Source organism: Ammodytes marinus, assembly GCF_949987685.1.
Source record: "Ammodytes marinus genome assembly, chromosome: 2".
Classification (NCBI taxonomy): Eukaryota; Metazoa; Chordata; class Actinopteri; order Uranoscopiformes; family Ammodytidae; genus Ammodytes; species Ammodytes marinus.
In genome coordinates, this window is record NC_137231.1 from 5754352 (window position 1) to 5782237 (window position 27886).

The 27886-nt window shown below is 40.1% G+C and overlaps 1 protein-coding gene across 2 annotated transcripts; it reads right to left on the bottom strand.

Moving 5' to 3' along the window:
• LOC307258019 (dual specificity testis-specific protein kinase 1) lies at positions 1-27858 on the bottom strand. Of its 2 annotated transcripts, XM_080037404.1 has the most exons (10): positions 27719-27858; positions 26592-26668; positions 16137-16330; positions 15200-15321; positions 13580-13628; positions 12934-13086; positions 4678-4851; positions 4136-4219; positions 3406-3492; positions 1-2228 (listed from the first exon to the last, which is right to left on the bottom strand). In XM_080037404.1, exons 2-10 carry the CDS (start codon positions 26620-26622, stop codon positions 2121-2123), a joined length of 1002 nt encoding a protein of 333 aa, XP_079893530.1. In that variant the 5' UTR covers positions 26623-26668; positions 27719-27858; the 3' UTR covers positions 1-2120. The 2 variants fall into 2 exon arrangements, with proteins under 2 accessions (XP_079893530.1, XP_079893531.1); XM_080037405.1 differs by lacking the exon at positions 26592-26668 and having other exon boundaries at positions 27719-27810.
• Between the last annotated feature and the right edge of the window lie 28 nt (positions 27859-27886).

A 27886-nucleotide genomic window follows, 5' to 3' on the forward strand; every position in this document is an offset into this window, starting at 1 on the left:
TGCCGTTTATAAACCGTTTTATTATTGAAGTGAATGAAGAAAAATCTCACAATAAATTACAAACAGGTATGTAGAGAGAGACCACACACAAAGACCACACACAAAGCATGAACCAGTAAAAACTGCTAAACTTAAAAGAATGTGGTCCCCATTCAATCCCATCAAGAGAAAGGCTTAAATATTTACACGCACATGTTGAGCTCAAAGTAACTAAATGAACTCCAAAATATCAAGACAAAAAATGACAAAGCATAGAAGAGAGGAGGACATTACATCGTGCATTTGCTTTTGACAATAATCCTGATCAAAGCTCAAAGATACAGTAAGTTGTTGCATTGAATAAGAAAGGAGAAGGCCTTAAAGATGGTGTACTTGTCCCTCAAAAGATTTTCTACAGAAAAGTCATAGGGCCACAGGAGAGGAAAAAAAATTAGGATGTTTTCCCCCATCATGCACTTTGAGAAAAATTACTAAATATAATGTTGAGTATAAACCTAGCAGTTTAAAAGAACTCCAACCGTTCCAACAGTTAAAGTTGTAAAGATATTGACAGACGCTAACTTCTGGTATCTGAACTCATAAGTAAAACCTTATTAAAACACAAACGATGCATCTTTGCTACCGTCATAGGCAGACAATGGGGCTACAACCTCATTTATACTGAAACCAGACTTCCCCTTAAAGCCACTACGAGTAACTTTGTCAGTTGGCGGCCCCTTTGGACAAAAGCGGTAGTATTTTTACGACGCCAGCTGTCATAAAGCCGTTTTGTAGCGCGTGCCGGCCGTGCCAGTCTCAATTGATTAGGACGCAATATAGAGCATGTCTTTCTTTGCACTGATGGTCTCGTTTGCTGTTAAAGGTAATTTATGACTATCAGAGGAAACATGGGGCTGTTTAAAAGATATTTAAATGTTACTCGTAGCTGCTTTAAGCTTGACTTATACCATTAGTCTCTATTCTATGTGCAGTGGGCTGTGAGACGAGAGCACATGGACCGTCTACAAAGGCAAATACTGAAGAGAAAGATATTTAACACCTTCACTCTGATACAGTGCAATGCAGTTATTGGTCAAGCTTAGTGGACGTCTGGTTTTTTGGTCAAACAAGGTTTTGGAAAAGAAGCATCATTCATTCGTGTTCTAATAGCCTAACGTTTTGCTCATGAGTTATTAATCCTGGAAGTTTGAAATCGTCTACATTATTCCAACTTTCTCTAACTCTTGATTTCTTCTGGACATTTCGTCTGAAAAACAAAACAAAAACTACCTCATGTCATATATTTGTTCTGCCCTGGCCCTAATACTCTTCTGTTATTTTCAGTGATGTTTTAGTTAAAAAAACAGAAGAAATTTTTATGGAACTGATAAATAGCATTAAAATAGCATTAGATGATACCAAGATTACACTTGAAAAACAACATGCACCGTGATGCTGAACAAAGAGCCAAGGTGTGTGTTCTGTCAACTTCTGCTCCCGGTTCAACTCTTCAAAGTCCACCAGACCACTTTGAATCTCCTCGGCTCCTGATTTACCATAACAAGTCAATAATGCATTTTGCTGCGTGTGTCCATGCTCTGCGTCCTCAAACACTTTAGTGTCTTGCACTATACAAAGTCGGTGGAGAAAAGAACATTCTCAGTCGGGCAAATAAATTCAACTTCCTGTTGGAGGCAAGCAGATCATAGACGAGGCAAAACAAATTAAAATACATCAACAGACTTTCTCATCTGTGTCGTCGTCGGTTACAAACAAATCCACTCACAAACAACAGAGGGAGGAAGGGAGGAGAAGTCCGTATTATATACAGCATTCACTCCTTACTAACGCTACTATTCATCTGTACAACAAAGTGTCAAATCAAAGAGTCAGTGAGAAGTCAAGAGTTTTCACTGCCTCTCTGGAAAACACATCTAGTAAGGCTTATGACGTGCACCCACACTCAGCCATGGTCCTGTGTTGTGCATTGGAGGAGAGAGATAGAGATGCCACACACACACACACAGAGAGCTGATAGAGTTCCGGTTGAGTCCAGCCTTTCTGTCCTGTTGAAGCGGCGTACTGTATAATCCCCAGACAATGCGGTGCTGATGCTGGCTGGCTGGCCGGGCAGTACATCCTCAGCTGGTGGTGCTCACGTCGGGTCTGGGTGGAAGCTCCAGACTCTCTGCCACTTCTCCCAGTTCATCCAGCAGCTCGGTGAACGCTGGCCGCCTGAAGGACTCCATCTTAGGGGAGAGGAGAGGAGAGGAGAGGAGAGGAGAGGAGAGGCTATGGGAGTCTGGTACATTCATCTCAATATATTAACATTTTGTGGTGATTTTACGACATATCTATAAGAATAACTAAAACTTCACAGAGTTTTAAGAATTTAATTAAGTAACACAAAATAGACAAAACGGAGAGTCAAAGGACAAAGATTCATACTGCAGTGGGGCAGACCAATCTCTCCACCCCCGGAGGTGGTTGGAGGTCTGAACACTGATTCACACACAAACAGACAGTTATAGCTTCTTTTTAAACACTTAGGTCATTTTTGCACGTGTGAAAGCTTAACATAGTCCTACAGAAAAATGTATTATTCATTTTAGATATTATAATGTGAAAATAAAGACATTTGATAAAATGTGGAAAATGAAATGATAAAATACATTTATTTCAAAGATATAAAAAAACAACAACAGCCATGTAAATAGCATAGGAAATGAATACAGGTTATTATTGACCCATGCTGTGCATTATGAGGGGTCTGCATTGCTTGTGCATCGAAAGGGGTTGAGAAACTTTCTAACTTCAGCCCTGTGTCCACCAGGGGGCTCTCAACTGAACACAGCTCAGGCCATAGGTCCAAACATTTTGTATGACCCAACATAATATAATAAATATGATAATATAAGGTAAAGTAACATGTCATTTCTCATTTTGTCAACCTCTATTAAAAACAATGAGAGCCACTTCACATTTAGAGACAACTCAATTTACTATGATGATAAGTATACTTCTCTTTTAACTTAATGCATTCTATAACTACTACTCTACTCTATTCTGAGTATTTGATGGAATTATATCACGCTCAAAATGCCTTGAGACTCCTTATTAGAAAACGTAATGCTAATTTAATGAGCTACAGAAGCATTCACAGAAAATTTCTTCTGTGCATCTAATCACCCAACTAATAAAAACAAAAACTGTCTGCTCATACACTGTGCATTATAGTCTAGTAGTTTCTTTCATTCGTCTTCACGCCAGCATTCAATCTTTTTTTTAGATTATTATTATTATTTAAGCAAAATTATAATTTTTACAATAAAACAAAGACACATACATACAGTACACTAACAACACAACAAAAACAGAAGACCAAATATAACGTCTTCCATCTTTTGATTGGGCTCTTCCACCTACCATACAACAGCTAGCAGCTAGCTCCAGGAGACGCTGGGGACAGTCAGCCACCAGCTCCTTCAGTCCGTTCACATCCAGACCATAGTCCTGAAACATATGTCCACACAACAGTCACTGTAGTGCACACTTCACTACATGTGTCAAGTTCAACACATCCAGGTGATACTCCAACAATGTACAACACATGTTAACATAACATATGTTGCTATCCACACGCTGTCTGGAAGGGGGACACTAGTATGTTATAGTACATAAGCTAGAGTTTGTTTGACTCATCATAAAAGTTTTTTTCGGGTCAATAATTCAAATAAAAAACTGAGAGACCTTATGTCAATAATATGGAATGGAGAATGGATAAGACCATACCTTCTCATACTACTCTATATAGCTGGAAGAAGGCCATTACTTAGCCTTAGCATAAAGACTGGAAACAGCTATTTATGAATTGAATTACAAATAAACTTAACCACTAACTACTTAACGACTCAAGGTTCACTTACTATCTTTTACCCGGAGCTTTGGTTTGCAACATTAGAGGTTGTTTAAGTGTCCCTTACAATTAAATCATTATCATGGGACTGACGTTCTGTCTTAGGTCACATGTTCCATTCAAGGCTGTGTGTTAACCTGGATCAATATCACATATCAAAAATGCAAAACAGAATTTGCTCACTTTCCTTTTATATTATTGTGAAGTTTGTCCAGCCTTCTATGCTAGCAGCTTTCTTACCTGTGTTCGGGGCAGTATCTCTGGGTCAGCAGGGATCCGGGCCAGGATCTCACCCAGCACAATGCCAAAGGAGAAAACATCCACCTGGAAGAAGTAAGATATGGTGCGGTCATTTAGGACGATATCAAACAAAGTCAATAAAGGACAGGAACCTAGTTACTAAAGATGGCATCATCTGCCACTACTTTCTGCATTTCCCCAGGACACCCACTATATATTAAAAACGTGTTGGAGAAACATGGCGGTGCAACATGGCGGCATGCCTCACTCTAATGTAGATATAAAAGGCTTATTCTACGGTCATAAAAACATATATATATATATTCAAGTGATTATACACTGATTAAAGCTTATTTGTGAATGTCATATTCCGTTGAATTTGAAATGGTAATATATTCTACATACTGCAATTTCAATTGTAACAATATACAGTACATTTGTAAAGTTTTGTTGTAGCAAAAACCCAAGTGTATTTAGTAGAATCAAGACTTGGTTCTTGAAAAGTGCTATATACTGTAAGTTGAATCTATTATAGTTGTTACCTTGCGGTCGTATGGCTCTCCTCGGAGCATCTCGGGGGCCATCCAGAAGGCAGAGCCTACCAGTGAGAGCTTCCTGCCGGGGTCCACCACAGGCAGCTCCACCACCTCCCTGGCCAGGCCGAAGTCAGTCACCAAGCCCTCCCTGCCCCGGGCCGTCACCCGGATCAGACAGTTCTGCGCACACACACACACAAGCAGTGGATGAAATAATTATATGAACAAAGATTTAAAGCCTCAGGAACCCTGGTGTTAAATTCTCTTGATGACATCAAAGCTTGGTGTCTCAATAAACCTTCACAAAAATTTGGTTGAAAATAAATGTTCATAAACTTTATAAAACTTAAAGCTGGGGTATGTGATTTCTGATTGGTCAAAGTTAACATGAGCTGTACACTTTGACCAATCAGAGCGAGACTCCAATTCTCTGTTCTTATTGGCTGTTGTGACTGTCCATTCACTTTGGCATGACTTTGTTGGTGTAGAGCGTGTCAGGGAGGGACCATAGGGGAGGGACCAAAGAGAACAAGTGGAGCGGTTGAGGTATTTGGAATCGAATCTCTATCCCAACTGCAATTTTCTCCCCAAATCCTCCACCCCAGCTATAAGTTAAATAAAAAAACAGCATTTTCACTAGAGCGGAATGTGTGGGTGTGGCCATATCAAACGGTGTCCATGGCAACAGTCATTGTTTTTATAGAACGTTCGGGGAGAGAACTGCCATGATTGGTTCAAAATACTTATGGTGTAATAAGAACCATGAGCATATCCCGCCTCACCTAAACCAAATTTCTTTCAAATATATCAAACTTAAACGACAATATCTTTATTGGATTAATAAATACGCCCAACTCTTTTCAAATGCTTATTATCATACGAATAACTCCCCAAATGACATAGTAAGAAGGGTTTTGTGGATTTGGGTTCACAGGGGGCTTTAATAAACCTGCAGTGTTTTGCCACCAGAGGGCAGTGTACGGTTGTAATGAGGAAAAAGTAGGCTGTATCCTTTTGTCTACTCTGTTGGCTCTCATGTAAAAAATAAACAAAAAAAAAGTATTGGTCTTGGTCTTTGAATGTGCCTCCATTGTGTGAGCATGTGTGTCCCACCCCCAATCCCCACCCAGGACAGTGACCATCCAGCTGCCAGACAAACAGCCTCTCTTTAGTCTAGTCTCCACCTATCAATCCACTCAATAGGATCTGTTGTCAGCACCTTCCCAGCACACTAAATAATTAACCCGGACCCTGTGTGACCAGACTCAGTAGCACACAATAGACTACAGCCTGAGTATTGCCTCCATTACACTGACCAGCTCAATGTTATCTAAGTTAGTTTTTTTTTTTAATAGAAAGTTAATAGGTTTCATTGATTTCAAAGGCTGAGAGCTGGTAGGTGTAATGAGTGGCAGACTGTGGAGGAGCTGCAGTTACATAAGAACAGTGGGTGGCCCCAAGTGTGTGTTGGTGTATAGGCATAGATGTACGAGAGGCTCGTTTAGGACATACTTCAATTTAGCCTACAGTCTTACATACAAGATTCTCACACAGACTCCACTTAACTCTTTCACACACACAGCACCCTATACCTTCTTACACATTTTGCCGAATGCTTAGACACTAAAAGGGAATGCTTTGACCACCAATGTATCACAACCTTCAAACCTTTGTAACTATGCCCTAAAATAAAGGCTCCAAATGTAAAAAGACACACTTCTGCTTGACACCAACATTCATTTACTGTCATTCCCTCATACATAAATGACTATTATCTCCGACTCTCTTAAATATGAATTACGTTATTAGTGAGCAGTGATTGCCAGAACTGTCTTACTGTTTAATTATAGTCTCACACCCAGTACAATGCACTTTCACATATTATACAGTGATACAATTCCTCTCTCACTTACACTATCATTGGTTATGTCTGTAAGTAAGAATAATAGTGTTAGACAGACCGTATTGTATTGTGACAGTAAAAGTTGGGTATGTAAGAAAGTTTAATGTATGGCCCAGCCAAGATGTGAGATGAGTGTGTACTGTATAGTAATATGTGTTACAGAGTTTACCTGTAAGAGTTTGACATTGTATGTAAGACTAAGTATGGATTATCGGCTTTACATAATGATGCTATTTATTGTATGTGTGATGTTGATGCATACATCTGTAAAGATGAGGGTGTCTTGATTATCACATTAAACAAAACTATCTGATAAAAAAATGTCAATACCTGTATGTAGTTGTGTTTTCATGTACATATAAATCCTGCCCTGCAATAAGGTGCGAGAGACTTGTTTATTGTCATGACTGTGACTGTGTGTGTGTGTGTGTGTGTGTGTGTGTGTGTGTGTGTGTGTGTGTGTGTGTGTGTGTGTGTGTGTGTGTGTGTGTGTGTGTGTGTGTGTGTGTGAGACTGTGTGAGACTGGGTGCGGAAGTGACGTTTCAGCATGTGGCTCCCATTTCAACAGGAGCCCTTTTCCATCCAGTAGCCCCTGTCATTAAGAGGCTCTGGTGGGAAATCTTTGGTCCCATAAGACTTCACTTTCTAAATTTAGCCCTCGGTCCCTCTCTGCCAAGGAAAGCCAAAGTTTGGTGGACAAAAAACGGAAAAAGCGTTGGTCGAAAGCAAGAGAGAGAGAGAGAGAGAGAGAGAGAGAGAGAGAGAGAGAGAGAGAGAGAGAGAGAGAGAGAGAGAGAGAGAGAGAGAGACAGAAACACCAGCTTAATGCACCAATTAAAAGTTGGCCTCAACTTTTTCCAGGGACTTCAGGGGCCTCTCTGACGTGTAATTTGCCTCTTTGGCAGTCCTAAAATGTTGGCATAAGAAGCCTCACATGTCCAGCCTGTTAACTAGATTTGTAGTGGATGGCTTAAATCCCATTAACTAACTCACTAACTCTGTAAACAAATTAACTTTGTAAAAACAACTTGTCGCTGGTAATAAATCTGACCAAGAATTCACTTCTGCTTTTTCTGATTTCATTTTTTATTTTTATGTTCAGGTGGCTGGGTGTTTGCCCGCTTTTTAATTGATAACTTTTACAGCATTTTACATAAAGTTAACAATATTACTGGGACTCAGTCTCACCAACCCCAATAGAGAATGATCATGTTATATAATAGTGAATACAATGTATTATCACAGCAGGCAGATTGGATATACAGCATGTTTGTATTCAGAGCTGGGGGACGATATACCTTCGGGACATTAAAGTGACCTCGCCAGAAAAAGGTGCTGAACAATGGTGTTTTGACAAAAAAAATGAATTGAATAGCTAATGTTAGCAGTCTGTTAGCTGTCATTTACTTCTGGTTTTGTCTCAACCAACCAAACAAACACATATGTTTCTTTAGCTGCGAAAGAGCCGGGTGTTTCTCTCAACAGCTGGTAGAAAACAAAAACAGAGAGTGAATAATGGACTAACATTCATCATGTGGAAATAAACATGACTCCAAATGTTATTTTTGTAAACTAATGCATTTGTACCTAAGTAGCTGTTTGCTGACACGTTCAACATATCAACTCAAAGGTGATGATAAGATGTTGTATGTTGTTGCATTCATGGTTGTTGAAAAGACCTTTAGCTCCTATTATCGTAGCATAAAGTACAGTCAGCAGGTTAAACCCTGTGCCTGTTATTTAGAGCACTGTGTATGACATACATGACCAGTGGAAATCCAGGAGCATATGACTGAATGCTTTGTCCATGTATTTCTTTAAATGTAACCAGTAACTAGAAGGTTATGTCTCTGTGTAACCTGAGGGCAGTAGCCATTGGGTGCACTATTACATGATAGACATTGATATGAAGTCATTATCATCAGGTTTTAAAATGGAGATGGATAAAATAGAGAAGGTTGCAGCTCCTGCTAGGGTGCCAAATATTTATGTTGCATGGTCAGAATTTCTAACCACTGATATAAAGTTAAACATATTATGATGTTTCATTTTGCACCTCTAAACAGCACCTTCATTTGTGATGAAGTCGCTTTGAGACGAGCTCCTATCTCAGCTGAGGAATGAATTGAAAAATGCCTCGGAGCATTTGTTTATAAGGAGCTTTTTCCATGAAATTGGATCTATGAAATTTATGAATTTGTTATGTGTTCCTGTATCTTGTGTCCAAAATAATCATGTATGTACCGTCTGTGAAAAAAGTAATACATGTGTGAATTAAGAAAAAAATAAAAATAAGGAGCTTTTGGAGGCTAAATAGAGATTTAATGTTTACTGGAGAGAAAGCTGCTATTCTCAAGCTTTACAAATGAAGGTGCAGGCCTACTTAACAGCAGTACAGCAGCACTCCTAGAACTTCCATTCAATATTAAAGTTCACACAAAATGAAATAACAAAAGATTACGAAAAAGAAGTTGGCAGTTGGGGTGCCATCCAGGGCCACCATCTTGCCAGATCGTGACGTTAATCAACTTTAGCCTCGGTGTGAATTGGGTCAGAGCCAAATGAGTTGCCTCAGGGTGACGTGCACGGTGTGTGTGTGTGTGTGTGTGTGTGTGAGTGTGTGTGTGTGGGGGGGGGGGGGGTGCAGGGCAAGAGGCCCCCCTGTTCTCACACTCATCCAGTGTGCATGTGAGCGTCGGCAAGTTAAAATGTGTGTAGCAATGACATGTGGCAACAAACAATTATCATGACAATAGAGCGACTGTCATGTTTCCTTGTCCCTTTGCATTACTGACTGTCCCTTCTCTGAAGCCTGGCAACCAGGGACCAAAGACAGCACCTATGTACACAAACACGCACGCACACATACACGCACACACACACATACACACACACGCGCACGCACGCACGCACGCACAACCACACTTGCTGCAACTAATAAATGAGAAGACCAGGAATTTCTACCTCAGTAAAGTGTTTTGACTGCAATGTGTCACTGTCACAAACAAGAGGGAGAATAGTTGTGCTATAAGAAGAAAGCCATGGCTGTGACAACATTCTGCTATCTGTTGAATCACACTCAAGCTCCTTAGTGTGGTATTAGTGGTCTGCTATGAGGACATTGCAGTGTCCACAACTTGTTTCCATTGCCCCAAAGTGGGACAGAAAATCCATCAGGTTTAAAGGCAAGTACAGATCAGAAATTACAATCTTCTTTTTGATGTCAATGTTGTATAGGAGACATGTTGTGCATGGATCATATTTAGGCTATATACTGTAAGTTAAATTCTTTAGGGGTTCCTGCTCTGAAATTAACACACACACACACACACACACACAGGTCCTTTTGAGCTTAGTGAATTAAAAGTAAAAAAAAATATACAGTATATACCATGTCATGTCATTCAGAAATCTCAATCAGTGTTTTCAAATCATTCATATTTTTTTTTACTACAGTAGATGGTTGAGGTTAAACCACGCCCATACAGAGTAGAGAATACTTTTCCTTTTTTCGTGTTGTACTGTGTGACTGTGTACTCTCTGGCACTCCTGCAGTGTTCCTATGGGACAGGCCCAAGGCATTTGGTAGTAAAACACACTACAAACAATATAACGGCCTCACGACTCAGGCCTCTCTCAAACCACGGTCTGCCTCCAGCTAAGCATTTGGCCTTTCAAATCTCCACCTAGATGTTGGATACTGTATATTACTCTTGAAAGATATTTTGCTGGGTAAATAGAGATACAGGTGAGCACCCAAAGAGGGGCACAATAAGCCTGAAACTGTACAACATATTGCTCATTTACTTTAATTCTCCTTGTGCATTGAAAATGGTCCATGTTTAGTGAACTCTGCAAGAACAGTCATGAGTGAAGTTTCTTTAGGTCTGGATGTGATGTTTTAAATATGCCATTTATGTTGGCGCTTAAATGGAAGGGAATGTAGAGTGAAACAGGTTTTCCCAGGCTTGTGCACCGCCTACACATAGAGCCAAAATAGGCCTATCCTCTGTGGGTCTTTATATTTAGGGAGGAAGTGAAGGATGCACAGTGACTCTCTCTTCCCATCGTACCTTAGTGCCTCATTGTTTTATAGCTGAGAATTGTTTCACTTTCAAACTAGTTTTTTTATGATCATTTTAACTAACTTGGATCCTAGAAATCACAGGATCCAAGTTAGGAGCCTGTGAGCCAAGACCATTATGCTCTGTGTCTACCCCTCCCTTTCCTTTTTAATTTGTTTTAATTAATTTATCAAATCTACGGTGGCCTTCAAGGACAAGTAGCTAGTTACTAAATATGGCCTCATCCACAACTGCCTTAAGTCTTTCCACAATATCAAGTGATGAGGTGAAGATGTATTTAGATATGTATTATATAGTACTTCTTCTTCATCTTCCAACAGGTGCATTTCCCCAGGGCACCCACTTATACATAAAAACACGTGATGCCATTAAAGGAATAGTTCAACATTTTGAATATACAGCTTTTTACCTCACTTTCTGGCTCATCAAAGGTTGCTCATCCAGGTTAGCTTAGCTAAAACACTGGTAGTCAAGGGGAGCAGCTTAAAATCTAAAATCTAAAACAGCTCTATATTTGTACACGTTATGTCATTTTACCACAAATATACATGACTGTCATGGGCACTTCCTGGTTTCCTTCCAGGAGGTTTTTTTGTTTTTAAATGACCTAACATGTAAAAATATAGAATGCAACATAACATGGTAAATAAACAAGTCCCACACACACACACACACACACACACACACACACACACACACACACACACACACACACACACACACACACACACACACACACACACACACACACACACACACACACACACACACACACACACACACACACAAACACAATAGCGTTTAGTGAGGTTGTAAAGTTTATATTTTGACCTGCTCCCCTTGACTATCAGTGTGTGAGCTAAGTTAAAGCCACTACGAGTAAGATGGCACTTTGGCGTCCCCTTTGGACAAAAGCGGTAGTATTTTTACGACGCCCGCTGTCGCAAAGCTGTTTACTAGCGCGTGACAGGCGTGCGAGTGTGAACTGAGAAGGGCGCAATATAGTGCATGTCCGTGTGTTGAAAGTGTGAGGACTCTTTTCGGCTCCGTGAGAGTGGTTTTGACACTGCATCAACTAATGCCAGTCACTGCCACACACACCTGATTGCAATGAGTAGATGCAGCAGTGTCACCTAACTACTCTCTCTCACGGAGCTGAAAGACGTGTCCTCACAGAAAGCGAATGAACGAGAGACGGCAGTTAGTATGGATCACGATGAGGTAATGTGTTTGTGTTGTTGATGTAAATAATGACTATTTCAGATAATGGTTATCTGATGATGGTGAAGCAAAGCAAACTTTGTGTTAGTACCAACCGCTCATTCATTTAGGAGTAAACACTGCAGTCTAGTTTCGCTCTCGTGAAATTGTATACACGTTGCTTGGCAACGCCCTCCCGCCCGCCTATCACTCTCCCTTTTAGCTTTTCTTCATTGCATTTTAATTTTGTTCTTTGATGGTTCAGCCCCGTTATCAGTCATTATGACGACAAATAACTGTCTCAAACAAGGCTCCCGCTCCCCTTCCCTCACCTGGAGGGATAGGCTTCTCAAATCACGTTGCTGCGCCACACTGAAATCTGCGACCAATATGGATATGTGACCATAGAGCCTGCACGAGCGAACCGAAAATCGGACTGGGTGTGCGACCAGACCAAAAGCAGTAATAAAAACTATTTAAAAACGTCTTTCTTTGCACTGATGGTCTCGTTTGCTGTTAAAGGTAATTTATGATTATCAGAGGAAACATGAGGCTGTTTAAAAGATATTTAAATGTTACTCGGAGCTGCTTTAACCTGGATGAGCGACATTTGCCCAATTCTACATCAAAAATGCACGCACAGTTACAGGACCTTTTCTTGAGCTGGAGAGCGAGGCACTAAGCAAAACATTCAAATTCTAAATGTTGGTCTATTCCTCTAAGTTTGTCCATTCTGTGCTTCCGTAGAAACATGTTGGCCCAGCCGCCTCCTATAAAGATACAGAGTAAAAGACTCATCTCTAAGGTTAAAAAATAAACAAAACCTTGTCTTTTTTTCAAGCTAAATTATAACATACTTAAGTACATTTATTACATTTTTCAGTCTGTTCTGAAACATGCCAATCAATTCTACACACTGAACCAAGTGTTGATCTACGTGTCTGCCATAAAAGGTATACATATATGATCAGAAGAGATGAAGATGGATTGTTCACTGCATGTGGGGACACTGGACTGATGCAGCAGCTAGTAAATAACAGGACAGGAGACTGGGGGAGGGGGGGGGGTCTTACCTTTGAGTTGAGGTCTCTGTGGTAAATGTTCTTGTAGTGCAGGTAGATCATTCCTCTGCTGATGTCACAGGCCAGGTCCACCTTCTCTCTCCAGCACAGAGGCACCTCTTCTTTCTTGGCCAGAAGCTCCTCCAGACAGCCCCCGTTCACATACTGAAACAGAACACAAGATCCAAGATTACATATTCAAGAGGTTTATTTGTCATATATGCACATTAACAATTACAGCAGCAGGCATTGGTAATGTAATACGTAAGCATCAGGTTCCTCTCAACAATACAATTGAAGAAGAAATAAGATATAAGATGCCCCATGTTAATGTAAATTTAACTTAGAATGCAAAATATAATACTGTAGAGGGAAATAATAATAATAATACAAAAAAAACTGTAGTCAAACATACAGTAAACTAGGATATACACAGTGTCCAAATACAAATAAGTATCGCTACTAGTAATATTTACAGTCCGACATTACTCTGAAGCAGTGATCCGTGCCCCTGATTACGCAATATAGGTCTGACTCAACTCTCTCAGTGTAATCTGTTGTGTGTTTCCACACTCTAAGAACAAAGCCAGCCTGTGGACACATAGCAACCATGATTCACAAGGTGCAAAAAGGAAAACAATAAAGAAGAAGGACCCACCTCTAAGATCGGATACAGCTTGTCTTCTTTGACGCAGATTCCCAGATATCTGGAAAATGAGGAAATATGTTTATTACTTGTTTCAAACAAAATCAATTTTTTTTGTTGCAACATGGCTCTGGGGATGACGATATCAGCCAGTCAGTTGGATGGTCAATCTCTTTAGTTCTAACTGTCAGATTAGACTTTTTTAAATTGATCATATATCCAAAACTTTGGTTTATGGCTGTATACCATCAGGACAAATGGCATTCCCATCATGCTCAGCTGTACTTTACAGCTTTATTTCAATAAGCATTTCAGTAAGCTGACACGTTAGCCGTATATGATATATTGGCATTTAGCTGGGAGCACTGCTGTGCTTACGTATAGCATCACAGAGCAGCTAGCATTGCTGTAGTGCAGACTTTTCCTCATCTGCACTTTTTGGTAGAATCAGCTGGCTAAGGTTTCAGATTTTATTGCATACTGTCATTGTCTTCACATCAATGATTTCACAGAGGCCGTCACCCCAATGTTCTCCTGGGCTCAATGGTCTAAGGGCTAAATGAATGTTGCCAGATTTATATGGCACCAAATGGAACATTTAATTAAGTATCATATCTAAAGAAAAATGTAAGTATTGAGTGGCCTGTCACTTTTCTATTTCAGATCTTTTAAAACCCATTCATTTATATAATTCAGACAGGTTTGCACATGATAATTGTTTTTGATCAAAGCTGATATATTCAAGAGCCTTTTCGGAACAATGGCTCCCACCAACATAATGTACACACACGTCATGTTTGGTCTCAGCCCACGCAGTGAGAGCAGGTTGGTGTGTACGAGGTACTCATCAGAGCCTGCTGTACTGTAAGCAATGACCAGAGCAGATAAGCTGCATTCTGATAACCCGTACAGCTGTGACCTTGCTTAATGGCTCGAAATAAGATTGCTAAAACAAATATTATGTCTGCCGAGCTTCATACCTTATGTAACTAGCTATTATAGATGACAGGGCCAGTGTAGAATAGCACCTAGGTCTTTTTCAATTCTGTTGACTACAGCTGTAGCCCTGACTGTGCTTCAATCATTCAACAACAACAATTACAATACAGAAGTTTCTGGAACCACTTTCCATTATGAAATGAAATAAAGATTTTTTTTTACATAAACAATGTATCAAATGACAACATGTTGTATGTGTAATGTCAAAGGTGTCCCCAGTATTAAGGAAATATCACCACCCAATTCGGCAGTGTCTGTTCAGCTCACATTGACTCAGCTCAAGTTTTACTGTTTTGTCATTTTCACCGGATATCCCTCGGAAGTTGTAAAGATCAAATTAGAGCTGAAAGGAGAGCTTACGTCCATCAGGTAGACACAAGCGCAACTCCACACAAGTGATAACAAGTCTGCTGAATATGTGAATAAGTAACTGTTTAACAAAATATTTCAAAATTGACATATTTCAACCTTATACGCTGATGATGATGTTGTGTTTACTGACAGATAAGAGATACCGAAAGTGTTGTGAGCGCAAATCCTCAAGCAGTTTATTTTGTTTTAATGGAATCTTACCAATTAGATAAAACAGTAAAGGCTTGAGTGAGGGAGTGGGACATCAGAGTGGACTGTTACCTGACGATGTTAGGGTGTGAGAGTTTCTGCAGCAGGCTGATCTCCCGTACGATGCTGTCTTGGTCCACGTCGTTCTTGTAGATCTTCACCACCATCACCTTCCGACTGGTGCTGTGCATGACCTGCAGGACAGAGAGGGGAGGGGGGAGGGTTGGTAGCAGATACACTAGCAATAGTAGTTTTAGTAGTACCTACTGGTTTGCGATAACAGTTTACATGGACAGTAAAGTCGAGCTACAGTTCTAGCTCGACTAGGCCATTTTATTATTCTACTGTCTGTGTCCCAAGCACGGGAAGGGAATCGATTTATTGACCGAAGTATGTCCCACTCGGCTACAATAGTTAGCGGAGCGATATGCCCACTTTCAGCTTGTTAGTTTTCTGTTTGACCTATAGTGTCAGCAAGCGGCTAACTTGTTAGCGAACTAACACAATTAATCGATATTCTCGATGTCATGCAAACGTACTGACTACTGACTTGGGTGACAGCAGTTTGAAAAAATTAAAATTATGAGTTCAGCAAACACTGTGTGTTGATTCAATTTGAACAACAGTCCAAAACCAGAGAGCAAAATGTGCCCTCTCCATCCAGTCTAACTCAGTCTGGAAACACCTAAACTCTTGATTTTCCCCAATCACCCATGCATCCTGTGGCCTCTTTCCAGCTCATTACATCAGAGACAAAAGCCCAAATGTATGAGAATCAAACTCTTTCCATTGCTCCACTCAAGCACTGTTGTCACATATTAGGAGTTATGTAAGTTCTCAGCTGGAGATGAGTATTTTTTGCGCCCCCATGTTTCTCCAACGCTGGTGGGCCAGTCACGAAATGGCAAGAATGTCCCAATCAATTCCCAAACAAGATAAAGCATTGATAGCAGCTCACACGTAGGCTGGCTACAAGGCAACACAACGAGGGGATGGACAGAATGAATACCTTGTAGACTTTGGAGAAGAAGCCACTCCCGATTAGCTCAGACGTAAAGTTTTCCCAGAACTCCAGTTTGCGTACGGCGGTGCGTAGCTTCTGCCAGCGGTCCACATGGTAGTACTTGTCTGAAGACTCCCCATACAGAGTGGGACTGGTGGGCTCCGAGGACACGTCCACATCACACATACTGGAGATCTCAGCTGGGAAAGATGACAGCTAGACTTTAGTAGTATGCTTTTCCCCATGTTCCCAAATTACTACATATTTTCAATAAAAAGTGACAGTCCAAGTACATAGCCCAATCAGATAATTAACTACTTTCCCTGGTTAAAGGTTTCTTTACCACAATATAATAAAGGATAAGCGGAAATTTTAATTTTTTAATTTTTAAATCTACAGAGATCAAATTGAACATGTTCATAAATATTGGTCTAAATGCTTAAAGGTCACATATTGTGCTCATTTTCAGTTCCACATTTGTTATTCTGGTTTTCACTAGAAACTGTTTTCAGGGTGTCCAAAAAAAACCTTCATATTTTTCACAGTGCCATTGCTTTTCAGCTTCTGTCTGAAACGCTTCATTTTAGAGCCTTTCTCTTTATACCTCGTCTTGCAAAAAGCCCAGTCTGCTCTGATTGGCCCTGAATCTAACTGCAGCTTTGAATCTAACTGCCAGTTAGATCAGGATCTGGCGGTGTGCTTATCACAGGTGGAGGTTAGGTTGGTAATGAGGGGGTGTGGCTTCTCCCCTTATGATGTCATGAGGGGGAAAAAAAAATATTTTTTAACACATTTTCAGAAAAGTGGATGTAGAGAAAAAGATTGAAGGTTGTTTTTTTCTGTAGACAGACAGGAAAAGTCGTAAAGCACAAAGGTATATACAAAGGTATATATTTAACCCAACAGCCAAACAGTATTTTAAATTGCTTCATTTCACACCGCTGCTTAACTGATCACGCCAACACAAAAGACTGGGTGACAACCTAAAGAGGCAATTTATGCATTTAACAGTATGAAAGCGACCCTGGATGAAAGACAGGCTCACAAAAGGTCCAATTTCACTCTCCCACTTTTGTTCTAACACGGATGAGGGAAAGTGCCTCCACTTCACAGAGTGAAACAAAGATGGAGAATAATGTGAGGCTTAAAATAGAGACAGGACTGATGGATAGTAGGGCTGGTCACTGAGCACAGACACTGTTCAGAGTGGTCAAGTGAGCACTCTGTCCTCAAGAGAAGGTAGAATGTCATATCTGACAGCTAATACAATCCACATGATATAGAAAGAGTGAAATAGATTGATATTTCTGTAAATGACATGTGGATCCAAGGTGTATCTTACAGGGTTATAAGCATTCAATTATAGGTTTGTTGTTTACTCTCACAATTATTCTCATTATTTCACATATTTGATCATTCATTCTTTTTCATATCATTTAGAAAATGTTATTGCATGCAACATGGCAGCATGCTTTATTGGAAACCGCAGCACTTAAAAGTCTGGAGAAGAACATACATTTAGAAAAATACACGTTTCTGATTTACTGAGTTTGTGGTAAACAAAACAAAAAGTCAATTGGAATTATTCTTGCAATTAAACACATGCACCAAACATCACCTATTGGGCACATACGGGACCCAACCAGTTTAAAGGTGCACTATGTCAATTTTGGTGTGTAAGCGAATGCAACATTTTGTTAGGTATATTCTCATAACTGAACATATACACTTTCTTCACAGGATTCATATCCTGCTAATTGGATCCCTTGAACACAGTTTGAAGTCAACAAGCTACCTAAAAAGTTACTGTTTCACTGTTTATGTTTACATCAGCAAGAGGTGTATGATGATATACTTATTCAATAATAGGAATTACATGTAGAGTAAATATGTTCTGTAAAGTAACTGCCGGCTCTGCAAATGTAAACAAATGCCCCTCCTCTGAAAACTGCATGGTGCGCCTTTAAAGGTAAAGAAGAATGTAGAATAAACTTCACTTGCCCCATTGACAGTTTCAGACTAGCACAGGGGTCTGGGTAAGTCCTCCTGACCCACTTTGAGCCACACAGGACTGCTGTGACAACACTGAAGGTCAGACTTTGTTTTCATTCCACGGCAACAGTCTCTCTCTCTCTCTCTGGGTCTTTGCGATGACGCCGGTGTTAAGCACACGCTGACACGCTGACACAATTGGCAGCGTTTTGTCAATCAAAGCTGGGGAGAATCAACCCCGGCTATTCATGCTGCTTTTGTTCCTTGGGGCTTGGGGACTAAACAATCACTACACTTTCAGCTCCGGCACTGTCAGAGAGAAACGCTTACAGAGCAAGCCATATCAACTAGCTGTCACTCCCACGCCCCTGTGTCGCACTACCTCGGAAGTTGAAGCCCCAAAAATCGGATCAAATCAATGAGAGCATTTCTGATTAACGTTCAATAAACACATTGGGGGGAAAACTATAGTAACAAATGTCTCTCCCATTGTAGTCTGACAGTGAAACTGGCAACAACACATCATTGTTGTTGTTTATTGCCAAAAACCAATCCAAAGAAATGACTAGAACTCACAATTGATTGACCCTACTGACAGAAATTTCACAGAGGATGCCACGGTGCTCCATTATTGCTAACAACACTGTTTGTAATCCAGCATTGTTTTAGTATTAATTGGAGTGTTTTTAAAATTCCAACATATTCCGGTGTGTTTTTTAATTCCAACATTTCCACATTTTCAATATGTCATATTTATCTCAAGCGAATCCACCTCTTTCCAAAGTATACGTAGAAAAAAAAACAATATCAGTCTATATCTCTCAAGTCGTAAACAGATGATGAATCTTCCCTCAAAAAGAGTCAATTATGTCACCATGTTTACTGGAGATGAGACACAATCTACAGATTTTTTTCTCCTTTCAACTTTCTGTTTCTCTTTTGTTCAGCATTCCCTGCTCCACTGTGTCTGCTCTGTGTATCTTTCCCTAACTCTTTTCCCCATCCACTGTTAGCTCCATCCAAAACAACACTGGGTTGACCACAAGCTGTATAAGAAAAAAGAGCATGGATATCCCATCTGTCACATCACTCTGAACATTTTGAAGGGTGCAGTTTTGGTTAACTACTTGTCATAATCTTTCACAAGCACATTTAGAAAATCTTAATAAAATAATCTGGTCACATAGTGTATAGCAGCAGCTCTATAGTACAATATACTGTAGGTTTAATGCACCAATAATAACGATTCATTTATCTGTTGTGCTGTCAGTTCTGACTGAGAGATTTTGCAGGCGAGCCAAGTCATGATCCTTGGGCAGCAGCTTAAAGCACCATGTTATTATCAACGTTTGATGGGAAGGTTACACAAGCAACATGCTGGAACTATGTCCGTCCTTTCATCACATCCCTCTGTGAGTTTGACCCTGGTCTGACCACACACACACACACACACACTATCAACGGGAATATCAGGGCTAGCCATCGCCACTGTGACGTCCATACCCGCTGATAAGGAATGCTGCCCACTAAAGCTTCACAGTAAAAATCACTTCACACCAAAGCTAAGTTTTTCCCCAGAGCTCCCTCTCTCAACGGGGGTTTTCTCTGAGGAATGTCCAAAAGATCAGAATAGGATGTGATGTTAGCTCAAAGCAGAGAGTGTGTGTGTTTGTGTGTCTGTGTGTGTGTGTGTGTGTGTGTGTGTGTGTATGTGTGTGTGTGTGTGTGTATGTATGTGTGTGTGTTTGTAATCTGTACCAATTACTTCTGAGCAGCCATGAAGGTACATGTCACACCTCCCAAAAGTGTGAGCAGCACGTCATAAGGTGACGTTGAGATAGTGACTCATTGAAGAGTTCACACTTCAACATCACATCATAAATTGATACAAGTCATGCCATGTGAAACTCCAAAATACAGTAGGCGTTAAATAACATGATGACAATGCTACTTCCCAGGGGCCGTCCCCTGCCTGAAACATCTTAAAATATGTAAGAGCACACACGCATGTACGCAAACCAAACGCGCACACACGCAAACACACGTACACACACACACGTAATACGAATGTGCAATCCATCACAAAAAAATGGTAATTGATGTCAACTAAGGCTAGAATTGAGATTCTATTCAGAGTTTGAGCGAGGATAACAGCAAACCTCTTAACCCCAGAGACTTCAGGCATAGAAGTATGTACAGTATGTATGTAAAGGATGATGTGGGCAACTTCACCACAGCAGAGCATTTATCTGCCTTGAACAGCCCTCTGGTCAGGACCTTTTTGGGCTGCAGCCTCATGAATTTAAACTGTCCTGAGCCAAGCCAAAGCAGCTGTTAATTGCTTGGTGGATTTTCCAAAGTGAGGTAACACTCATCTCAGAGCAGCACCCCAGAGCCGTGCCTTGGTCCACAGGGTTGGTTTTCAAGGCAGAGATGGCAGGCCTGGGATCAGTGAGATGTCAGATGGGCTGACGTCAGATCAGTAAGGGGCGACCCGAACTAGACCGCACATAGCTGCGGCTCCACACTGACACGGCAATGAGGGGTTATGCCACTGTTGCAGAACATGAACTATATAGTTAAACATGAGCGCACAGAATTCAGAGTTTTTTTTATTTTTTATTAATATATTTAATGAGTTGTAACACTGCCCCTGTGAAAGTAATTTGTGCAATGTGCTTCAAGCTGCATTTTTTATTTTTGGGAGCAGTTACCAAGTGAGACATACTGCAGAGCAACACTTTTTGCTGACACATCCAAGTCCTTTATTCACTCTCTTCTAGCTCTGTTTTGGTCTAAACACCTGGCTCTTTATCTGTTCAAATCTCCATTACAGTATGTTCAACAGGTAGATGCTAACATTGTCTCTTAGCGGTAAGGTGCTGGGCAGTTAGTGAACAAGATATCACAATAATGAGACAGCTGTTGTGTATGAGGATCCATGGGAGCAACTACCACAGACCAATGGTGATAAATCCACAGTTATCCATCACACCTATGCACAAAGTTGGATATGAAGTTGGTATATAAGATAGGGGCAAAGTTATTTAATCAGTTGATTGATATAGAATAGAACAGTCTGACCCAGGGTCCAACAATAAAGTTAACTTCAAAGCATATGAAGTTATGCATGAAAATCCCTACTCAAATATTGTCTTTTTACCTAGCAGTTTATGAAGTTAAAGGAATAGTTCAACATTTAGATTTTTTCAGGAATTGTCTTCCCTTGGACCAATCCCTTGTCACTCAGGAAACCATCAATTATACATTTCTTCTTCTGTGTCTTTCCGTTTTACTGACCTCACTCAGTGTCTTCTCTTACCCTGCTGAAACTCATCTTACATGTTTTGATTGTCTACTCATGTTCTCATGTTACACAGTGTTTTGCTTTCTTTTTCTTACCAGTACAACTATTTATACAGTCAACTCATGAGCCATACACCAGATAATTCACGCTATCTGTTTTTTCTTTCTGTTTCAAGCAAAACCAGTAGGAGAACTTGCAGAATGTTTACTCTTCTGATTGCATAACTCCAAAGTCCTAACCTTTTGTGAAATGGAAAAAACTGTCAGATTATGATACAATAAAAAGCGTTTACGGTGGTCATGTCTGTAATGTGCTCTGCTCATCGGTACACCTCTTAATACCATGGTGAAGTGGTAGTGTGTGGTCACTGTTGGATGTTTAAGTTATTCATACAAACAATATAAGACGTTGGAGGTTAGGTGTCAGAAACATTAGAAGGTTATTTAGCAAGAGACTTCACTCACAATTATAATATCATCGAGCTCATAGTGGCACTACAGGAACAGTCAGGGGATTCCCAAAGTCATTAAGATGCATTCTCTGGAAATCATTATTGTTTTTCCAAATGTTCATCAACCTGCCTGGACTAAGATAACAACATTCCCATCTCTACTGTGGCTGAAATTCTTTAGTAATCACATGCCACTCTGATGTGTTCACAAACTTTGGGCAAACGTAACTAGTAATGTGTGATTTTGGGGATATGCTAAACTTATTTTTCCACTATAGGTTTAAATTGGGACTATGCCATAATTTACAACATGGTAAAAATAACTGTACCAATTACATTACATTTTTCTTTTAGTCAAGAGGATAGTCCAATGAAATGTTAATAACATTGGATAGGGTCTTGCATGAAAGATAAGAGGAAACATACTGTAGAACCCCAATAATTGTTCTTACAGTCCCCAAAGACGCAGTAGGCCTACTGATGGGCATAACGTTAACATTTTGCAGTGGAAATTCTTAAGTACAGTATCACATTTTATGGTCGACTATCGATCTTAAAATAGGAGTATTCAGCCAAGACCAGCCAGCTCTTAAAGTCTCACTGATGTTGATCATATGAACATGTTACATCAAAGTACAACATCAAAACCATGGAAGATTTGTAGGTGCTTTATACACCTGCTGCATCGCTTAGTATCAGTTATATCAACACACATCCACAGCCCTAATGTGTACCAACGTTGAATGAATTGCTTATGTGAATTATTCAAAAGGCATAAGTTCAGGTGCGACACAATCTTTCAAGCACCATTACTTCTAGACTGTAACCATATATCCCCCTGGGCCCCCTTTCACCAGCAATGTGACACAAGAGACCAAGCACTCATGGGGGGCAAAACATTATTAAAAGATGTTGAGTAATGTTTATGGTTGTAAACAAATTCCTTTACTTTTTTTCTTCCAAATGCCTTCAGGCTCTCTGGAAATAGCATGGCATCCCAGACAAACAGATTGACGCCCTGGCATCTCATGGAAGCTTTGGCAAAATTCTATATTTTCCCTGTGAAGAAAAATCCCGTTTGAGAACAACATGCCTCTTGTAGAGAAGGGTGAGTGAGTGGGGCTGGAGGTCGTACAAAATGTGGAAGCAGAACAATGTATCTCTGTCCCTTTGCTACTGCCTCCAAACACCAAAGCAATGAAGTCATCCAAGTGTTTGACCCAACCCTCAATGTTTGTCACGTTCATGCTACGTAAAAACAAATGTGGACGTGCAACAGCCAAACATAACCAACATTATTATTATTTTTTATTTTTTATTTATTTTTATTTTTTTTATGCTTTATTGATAGTGTAGAGACAGAGTTGAAATGGGGCAGAGAGGGGAGCGACATGCAGAGAACGACCGCGGGCTGGAATCGAACCCGGGTCCGCTGCTGGCCGAGGCCCATGGGGGGGACGCCCTACCAACCGAGCCCCTTAACCAACATTCTTGAATGCAGCATTAGAAAGCACGGCAAAGTCAACATCCCTTGACAGGTAGTAGCCTAAAACAGTAGCAGTGGTCGTATCTTTAGACTAGTACTCTCACCTGGCCAAAATTATACATTTTAAAGGTCACCTAACCTTTTATGCAAAATACACTTTTTCATGATTTTTCAACTTCCAAAAATATGAGAAAAACAACACTCTCTCTTTCTCTACCTCCACCTTTCTGAAAACATGTGTTCAAAAGCCCCAGTCAGATTTCTCTCCCCATAGCTGACTGGAGGGTTGCTGGGGGCTTCAACAGGAAGCAAGGTTCTATCTGTGCTTAGAAGTGTGAGGCCTGTTTCTTAGAATTGGATGTTCAGCTGTGTTTGCAAATAAGGATGTGCAACTGTACTTGCACTGACAGGAAACACTATGTAGTCAAACGTGATGGTAAAGGATGCAGAGGGTCATAATGAACATAATTGTGACAAAATCCACAAGAAATATGACAAATACAAATCCTCTATTACAAAAGCACACCCCCACATACCCTTAATCTAACAATGGTGTGTAAGGAGCATGAGGGCCTTTTCAAACCTGACTTGTTAAGACTGGGTGGATCAGACATCATTTCATTTTGTCAATTGGAACAATTCATTTGGACACATGTATATGGAGGACTCGTAGTGGTTGGAAACATGATCCCAGTAAATGAGTGATACATGCTCTCTCACAGAACCAAAAGAACCGAAGAATCCAAAACTCAGGACCTTCTCCCTGTGTTTACTTTCTCGCCCTCTCATGCAACAAGTTAGCAGCTCCTCAACTGATTCATATAACGGCAAACCAACCATATGTTAGAAAACACCTCAAGACCAGCGTTGAGAATTACTGGTTATCTTTCAAATCACAATACACGCATTGATTTGTTTTGATTCACTTTCATGTATTCGCAACGGCACAGACTCCAACAACAAGTCTACTGTAGGTATAAATCCAACCGCATGTCCATGACTAAAGGCCTGCTGTAACTAACAGTGCCAGTGCAAACATTGCCCTTGTAAGTAGCCGAGTAGCCAAGCTTCCCAAGCATTTAAAGGTGCAGGATGGTAAATATGAAGGAGGTAAATTACAACCTTGAGCCTGTGCTCACTAGGCCTACAATGCAAACAGCCACCAACGCAGATAAAAAATTAACTGAAAATGTGCTTAAATTAAACCAGGCTAAATGGCTAGACAATGTCATGGACTATACTGACCACCATGTTGCATGATAAATAAAGAACAAACGCCTGAGATCATTAGAAAAAACCCAAGCTACAAGCTCAAGTTTTATGTTAGTTTTGTTTTGGTTTATTATAGGGGAAGGTGGGGTGATTTGTGCATTTTGGAAGTTGCAAAACCCCTTGTTTCTAGAAAACCGTGGAAGAAATTGGAAATGTGACCACATATTTAAGAAGAGCCATCCATTTGACTCATCCTGTAAAGAAGGGAGACACAAGGAATAAGATATAAGCACATTTAAGCTCAAAAAACTGTGTTTTGCCTTTCAAAGTAAAATTTCCATGATCAAGGTTTTTTGATTATTGTGTCTGAACAATTATAGACACGTTTGAAAACATTTGACACATGTTTTAGTGCTTTGGTATGCTACACTTTGAGTCTATATAGTTAGCACAATGTCAACCCTAAATTGCTGCATCATGCCTATTATCCAAAATTCTGGGGATGGGGTGATTTGTGCGCAAGGGCCTGGGTGAGTTATAAGTAAGTAAGTAAGTAAAATGTATTTATAAAAGCACATTTATGACAGTTTGCACTGTCCAAAGTGCTGTACATAGTGCATTCAGTAGGTAAACAATGAAGGTAAAATAACAATAACCAAAATAAAAGACGTAAAGCCCATACATCCACATAAACACAGATAGTAGTGCAGAGGTAAGTAAGTAGTGCAGAGGTTAATGGGGAGGAAACACCAGGGTGTACATATGGGTTTTGAGCCTTGATTTAAAGGCAGAAATGTAGGGGGAATCACATTTGTCAGGTGGCAGTTGGTTCCACAAGCACGGAGCAACTAGTGCAAAGTACATTTCTGAGAGTTGTGCCAGTGGCATGGCTGTATACGCTGGTCACCAAAAGAAAGTGATTGTCTACAGTAGCTCAGAAGAGAGTGACATCTCAATTCCACTTAACGACACCACTGATGAGAGTTCAGATGGCCAGAAAGATGATGATGGTGACTTTGTCATTGTGACACAATGACAAAGACAACTTTTTTTCCGAAAGCTATATTTCTTAAACAGTTTATTCCAGATCCAAAGTTTTTATTGCCAGGGATGCACAACATCCTGAAATATATGTACATATTTGAGTTGGAGACATAACTGTCAAGGCCTCACTTTAAAATCACTTTGAGTAAAAAGTTGCACAAATCACCCCACCTTCCCCTATCTCATTTTTACATGCAAGTTCTCAGTTGCAGGTTTGTTCCTAGTAATGAATTGATTAATAATAGTTTGGTTAAATTATTTTACAAATAGTTGATTTATATATATTCAACACACTTTATTCATACTATTATTCATTTCATAATTCCTCTTTTATCTACTTTAAATGTAATGCTTTGGCTATCCATATTTATTATACCACTTCTTTAAGATCTCACCTCTTTTACTTGAACAATGTGAACAAGAGGCCATTTGTAAAGGTTGAAAAAAAGAAAGAAAACCTATACAGCCTGGAAGGTGTTAAACATGGAGGTCAGGTAAGAGGACACCAAAACCCAGGACACTCTGACACACACTGTCTCTGAACACGTTTCAGAAAAGGCAGGGATGCTGAGCAAGGGTCTTTCTATTTCAGGACAATGCAGCGCTACACACAATACGGCTACGGATAGATTCCCCTGCTTAAAGATGCAATAACATAGAAGAGAGACAGACACACAATGATTTCAAACACAGCAACGCACTGTGACGGATGTGGGAGACTGACACAAAAGCAACGCTACACTGCACATACAGTTCACAGTTCAAGGGCCGTGACGAGGTTGTGCTTTTCTCAATTTCAGTGTCGGATAACTTTGCTTTATCACCTACTTACTTCTAAACGTGTCTAGAATAGATGTGACATACAGATACAAGTCATCAACATCTCTTTCTCCTGGTAAACCCCCCCCGTTCAGTAAATGAAATGTCAAGAAAGGAAGGGTTGGAAAATTTGAATCTCTGGATACTTACTCCATTGATTTAAAACGCTATTCATATGCATCTTGGCAGATGGCGGGAGCAAACCCAGGTGTAGCTCTGTGCAGAAACTGAGGAGGAACCACATACATGCAACAGCAAATGAGACAAAAAGCAACAGACAGACACAGGACTTTCCACAACAAAGAAAAAAACAAACGTGTCAAAGGAGCAACATTCAAACAGAAGCTATAACATAATAAGACATGAATATCAGACATCAGACAATGTTCAAATGAGTCACAGATGAATGCATTTCCTGGTGACAGACAGTCAAGCAGTAAGTTATGCTCTTGACAAGGCACTGGGCTGTGAAATAGCTGTCACCCGTTTGCATTTTTGTTAAGAAACATCACAAGCATGGGGATATAGTAATAGCCCTACAGAGACTGCACTACGTTGATGTTTAAGCTCTATGGCAGTGGTTCCCAACATTGCGAATGTAATCTTGTTGAATCGAGTGATGTTGATTAGGGCAATGACAAGTGAAAAAAGTTGTGAACAGTAAAAAAATAAATAAATAAAAAATTAAAATCGATAAACTGCAAAATGGGTTAAAAAAGCTCAGTTTTTTCTTTTTAAGAAACTCAATACCTGAGTGGTAATTCTCTGTATCACAGCAAATAACACTGCATTGTTGATATAACGTGTTGATTGGTGCAGCTCTAAAAATGTGCATCATGTAGGCTACATTACTGTGATATCAACTGATCTTTTAAGGTTTTAAAAACTGTGTACGGTCTGAATATATAGCTTATACTTTTTCTACCCTTTCATCACCCTTTGAATTGCTGGGGTCCCCTTCAGATTTATTCAGGGACCCCTTTGAAGGACCCGATCCCTAGGTTAGGAACCACTGCAGAGAAGCACCATAACAGTGTTCTTGTTATAACAGTGTATTGTGCTTAACGACTAGGCTATAATACGCTTTTGTGCACTTTGGATTATTCCTGAAAGCTTTCTAAGGAGATTTAGCTGTTAATTTATTTTAGACTTTGGGCTTATATTTGCATACATTCTTCAGATTTAGAGTAGTAGGCTCTGATCTTAAGTTATTTAGTTGTGTGGTAGTCAGTGTAAAACTATTTGCGAACACAGAAGACTAATATTAATCTACTTACATACAATCGGTCGCAGTGTGGTTGTTGGTGGATGAGAAGGCAGCTGCAGGTTTTACAGTCCTCGGTTCAAGTCGTGTTCATCATCATAATAGTTCCGTTCAGGTATGTTGTTGTTTGTGTGCCCGGTGGTTTTGTCTCCCACGCAGCTCAACGTGTGTCCCCTGCAGC

Bases quoted from the DNA above. Each gene is read 5' to 3' on its own strand.
- LOC307258019 (XM_080037404.1), bottom strand. From the start codon at position 26,622: ATGCATATGAATAGCGTTTTAAATCAATGGA. The intron at 4,220-4,677 runs GTAACAACTATA...TACTTCTTCCAG, and splicing joins GAGAGCCATACGACCGCAAG to GTGGATGTTTTCTCCTTTGG. The intron at 2,229-3,405 runs GTAGGTGGAAGA...CTCTCCCCTAAG, and splicing joins TAGCTGCTAGCTGTTGTATG to ATGGAGTCCTTCAGGCGGCC.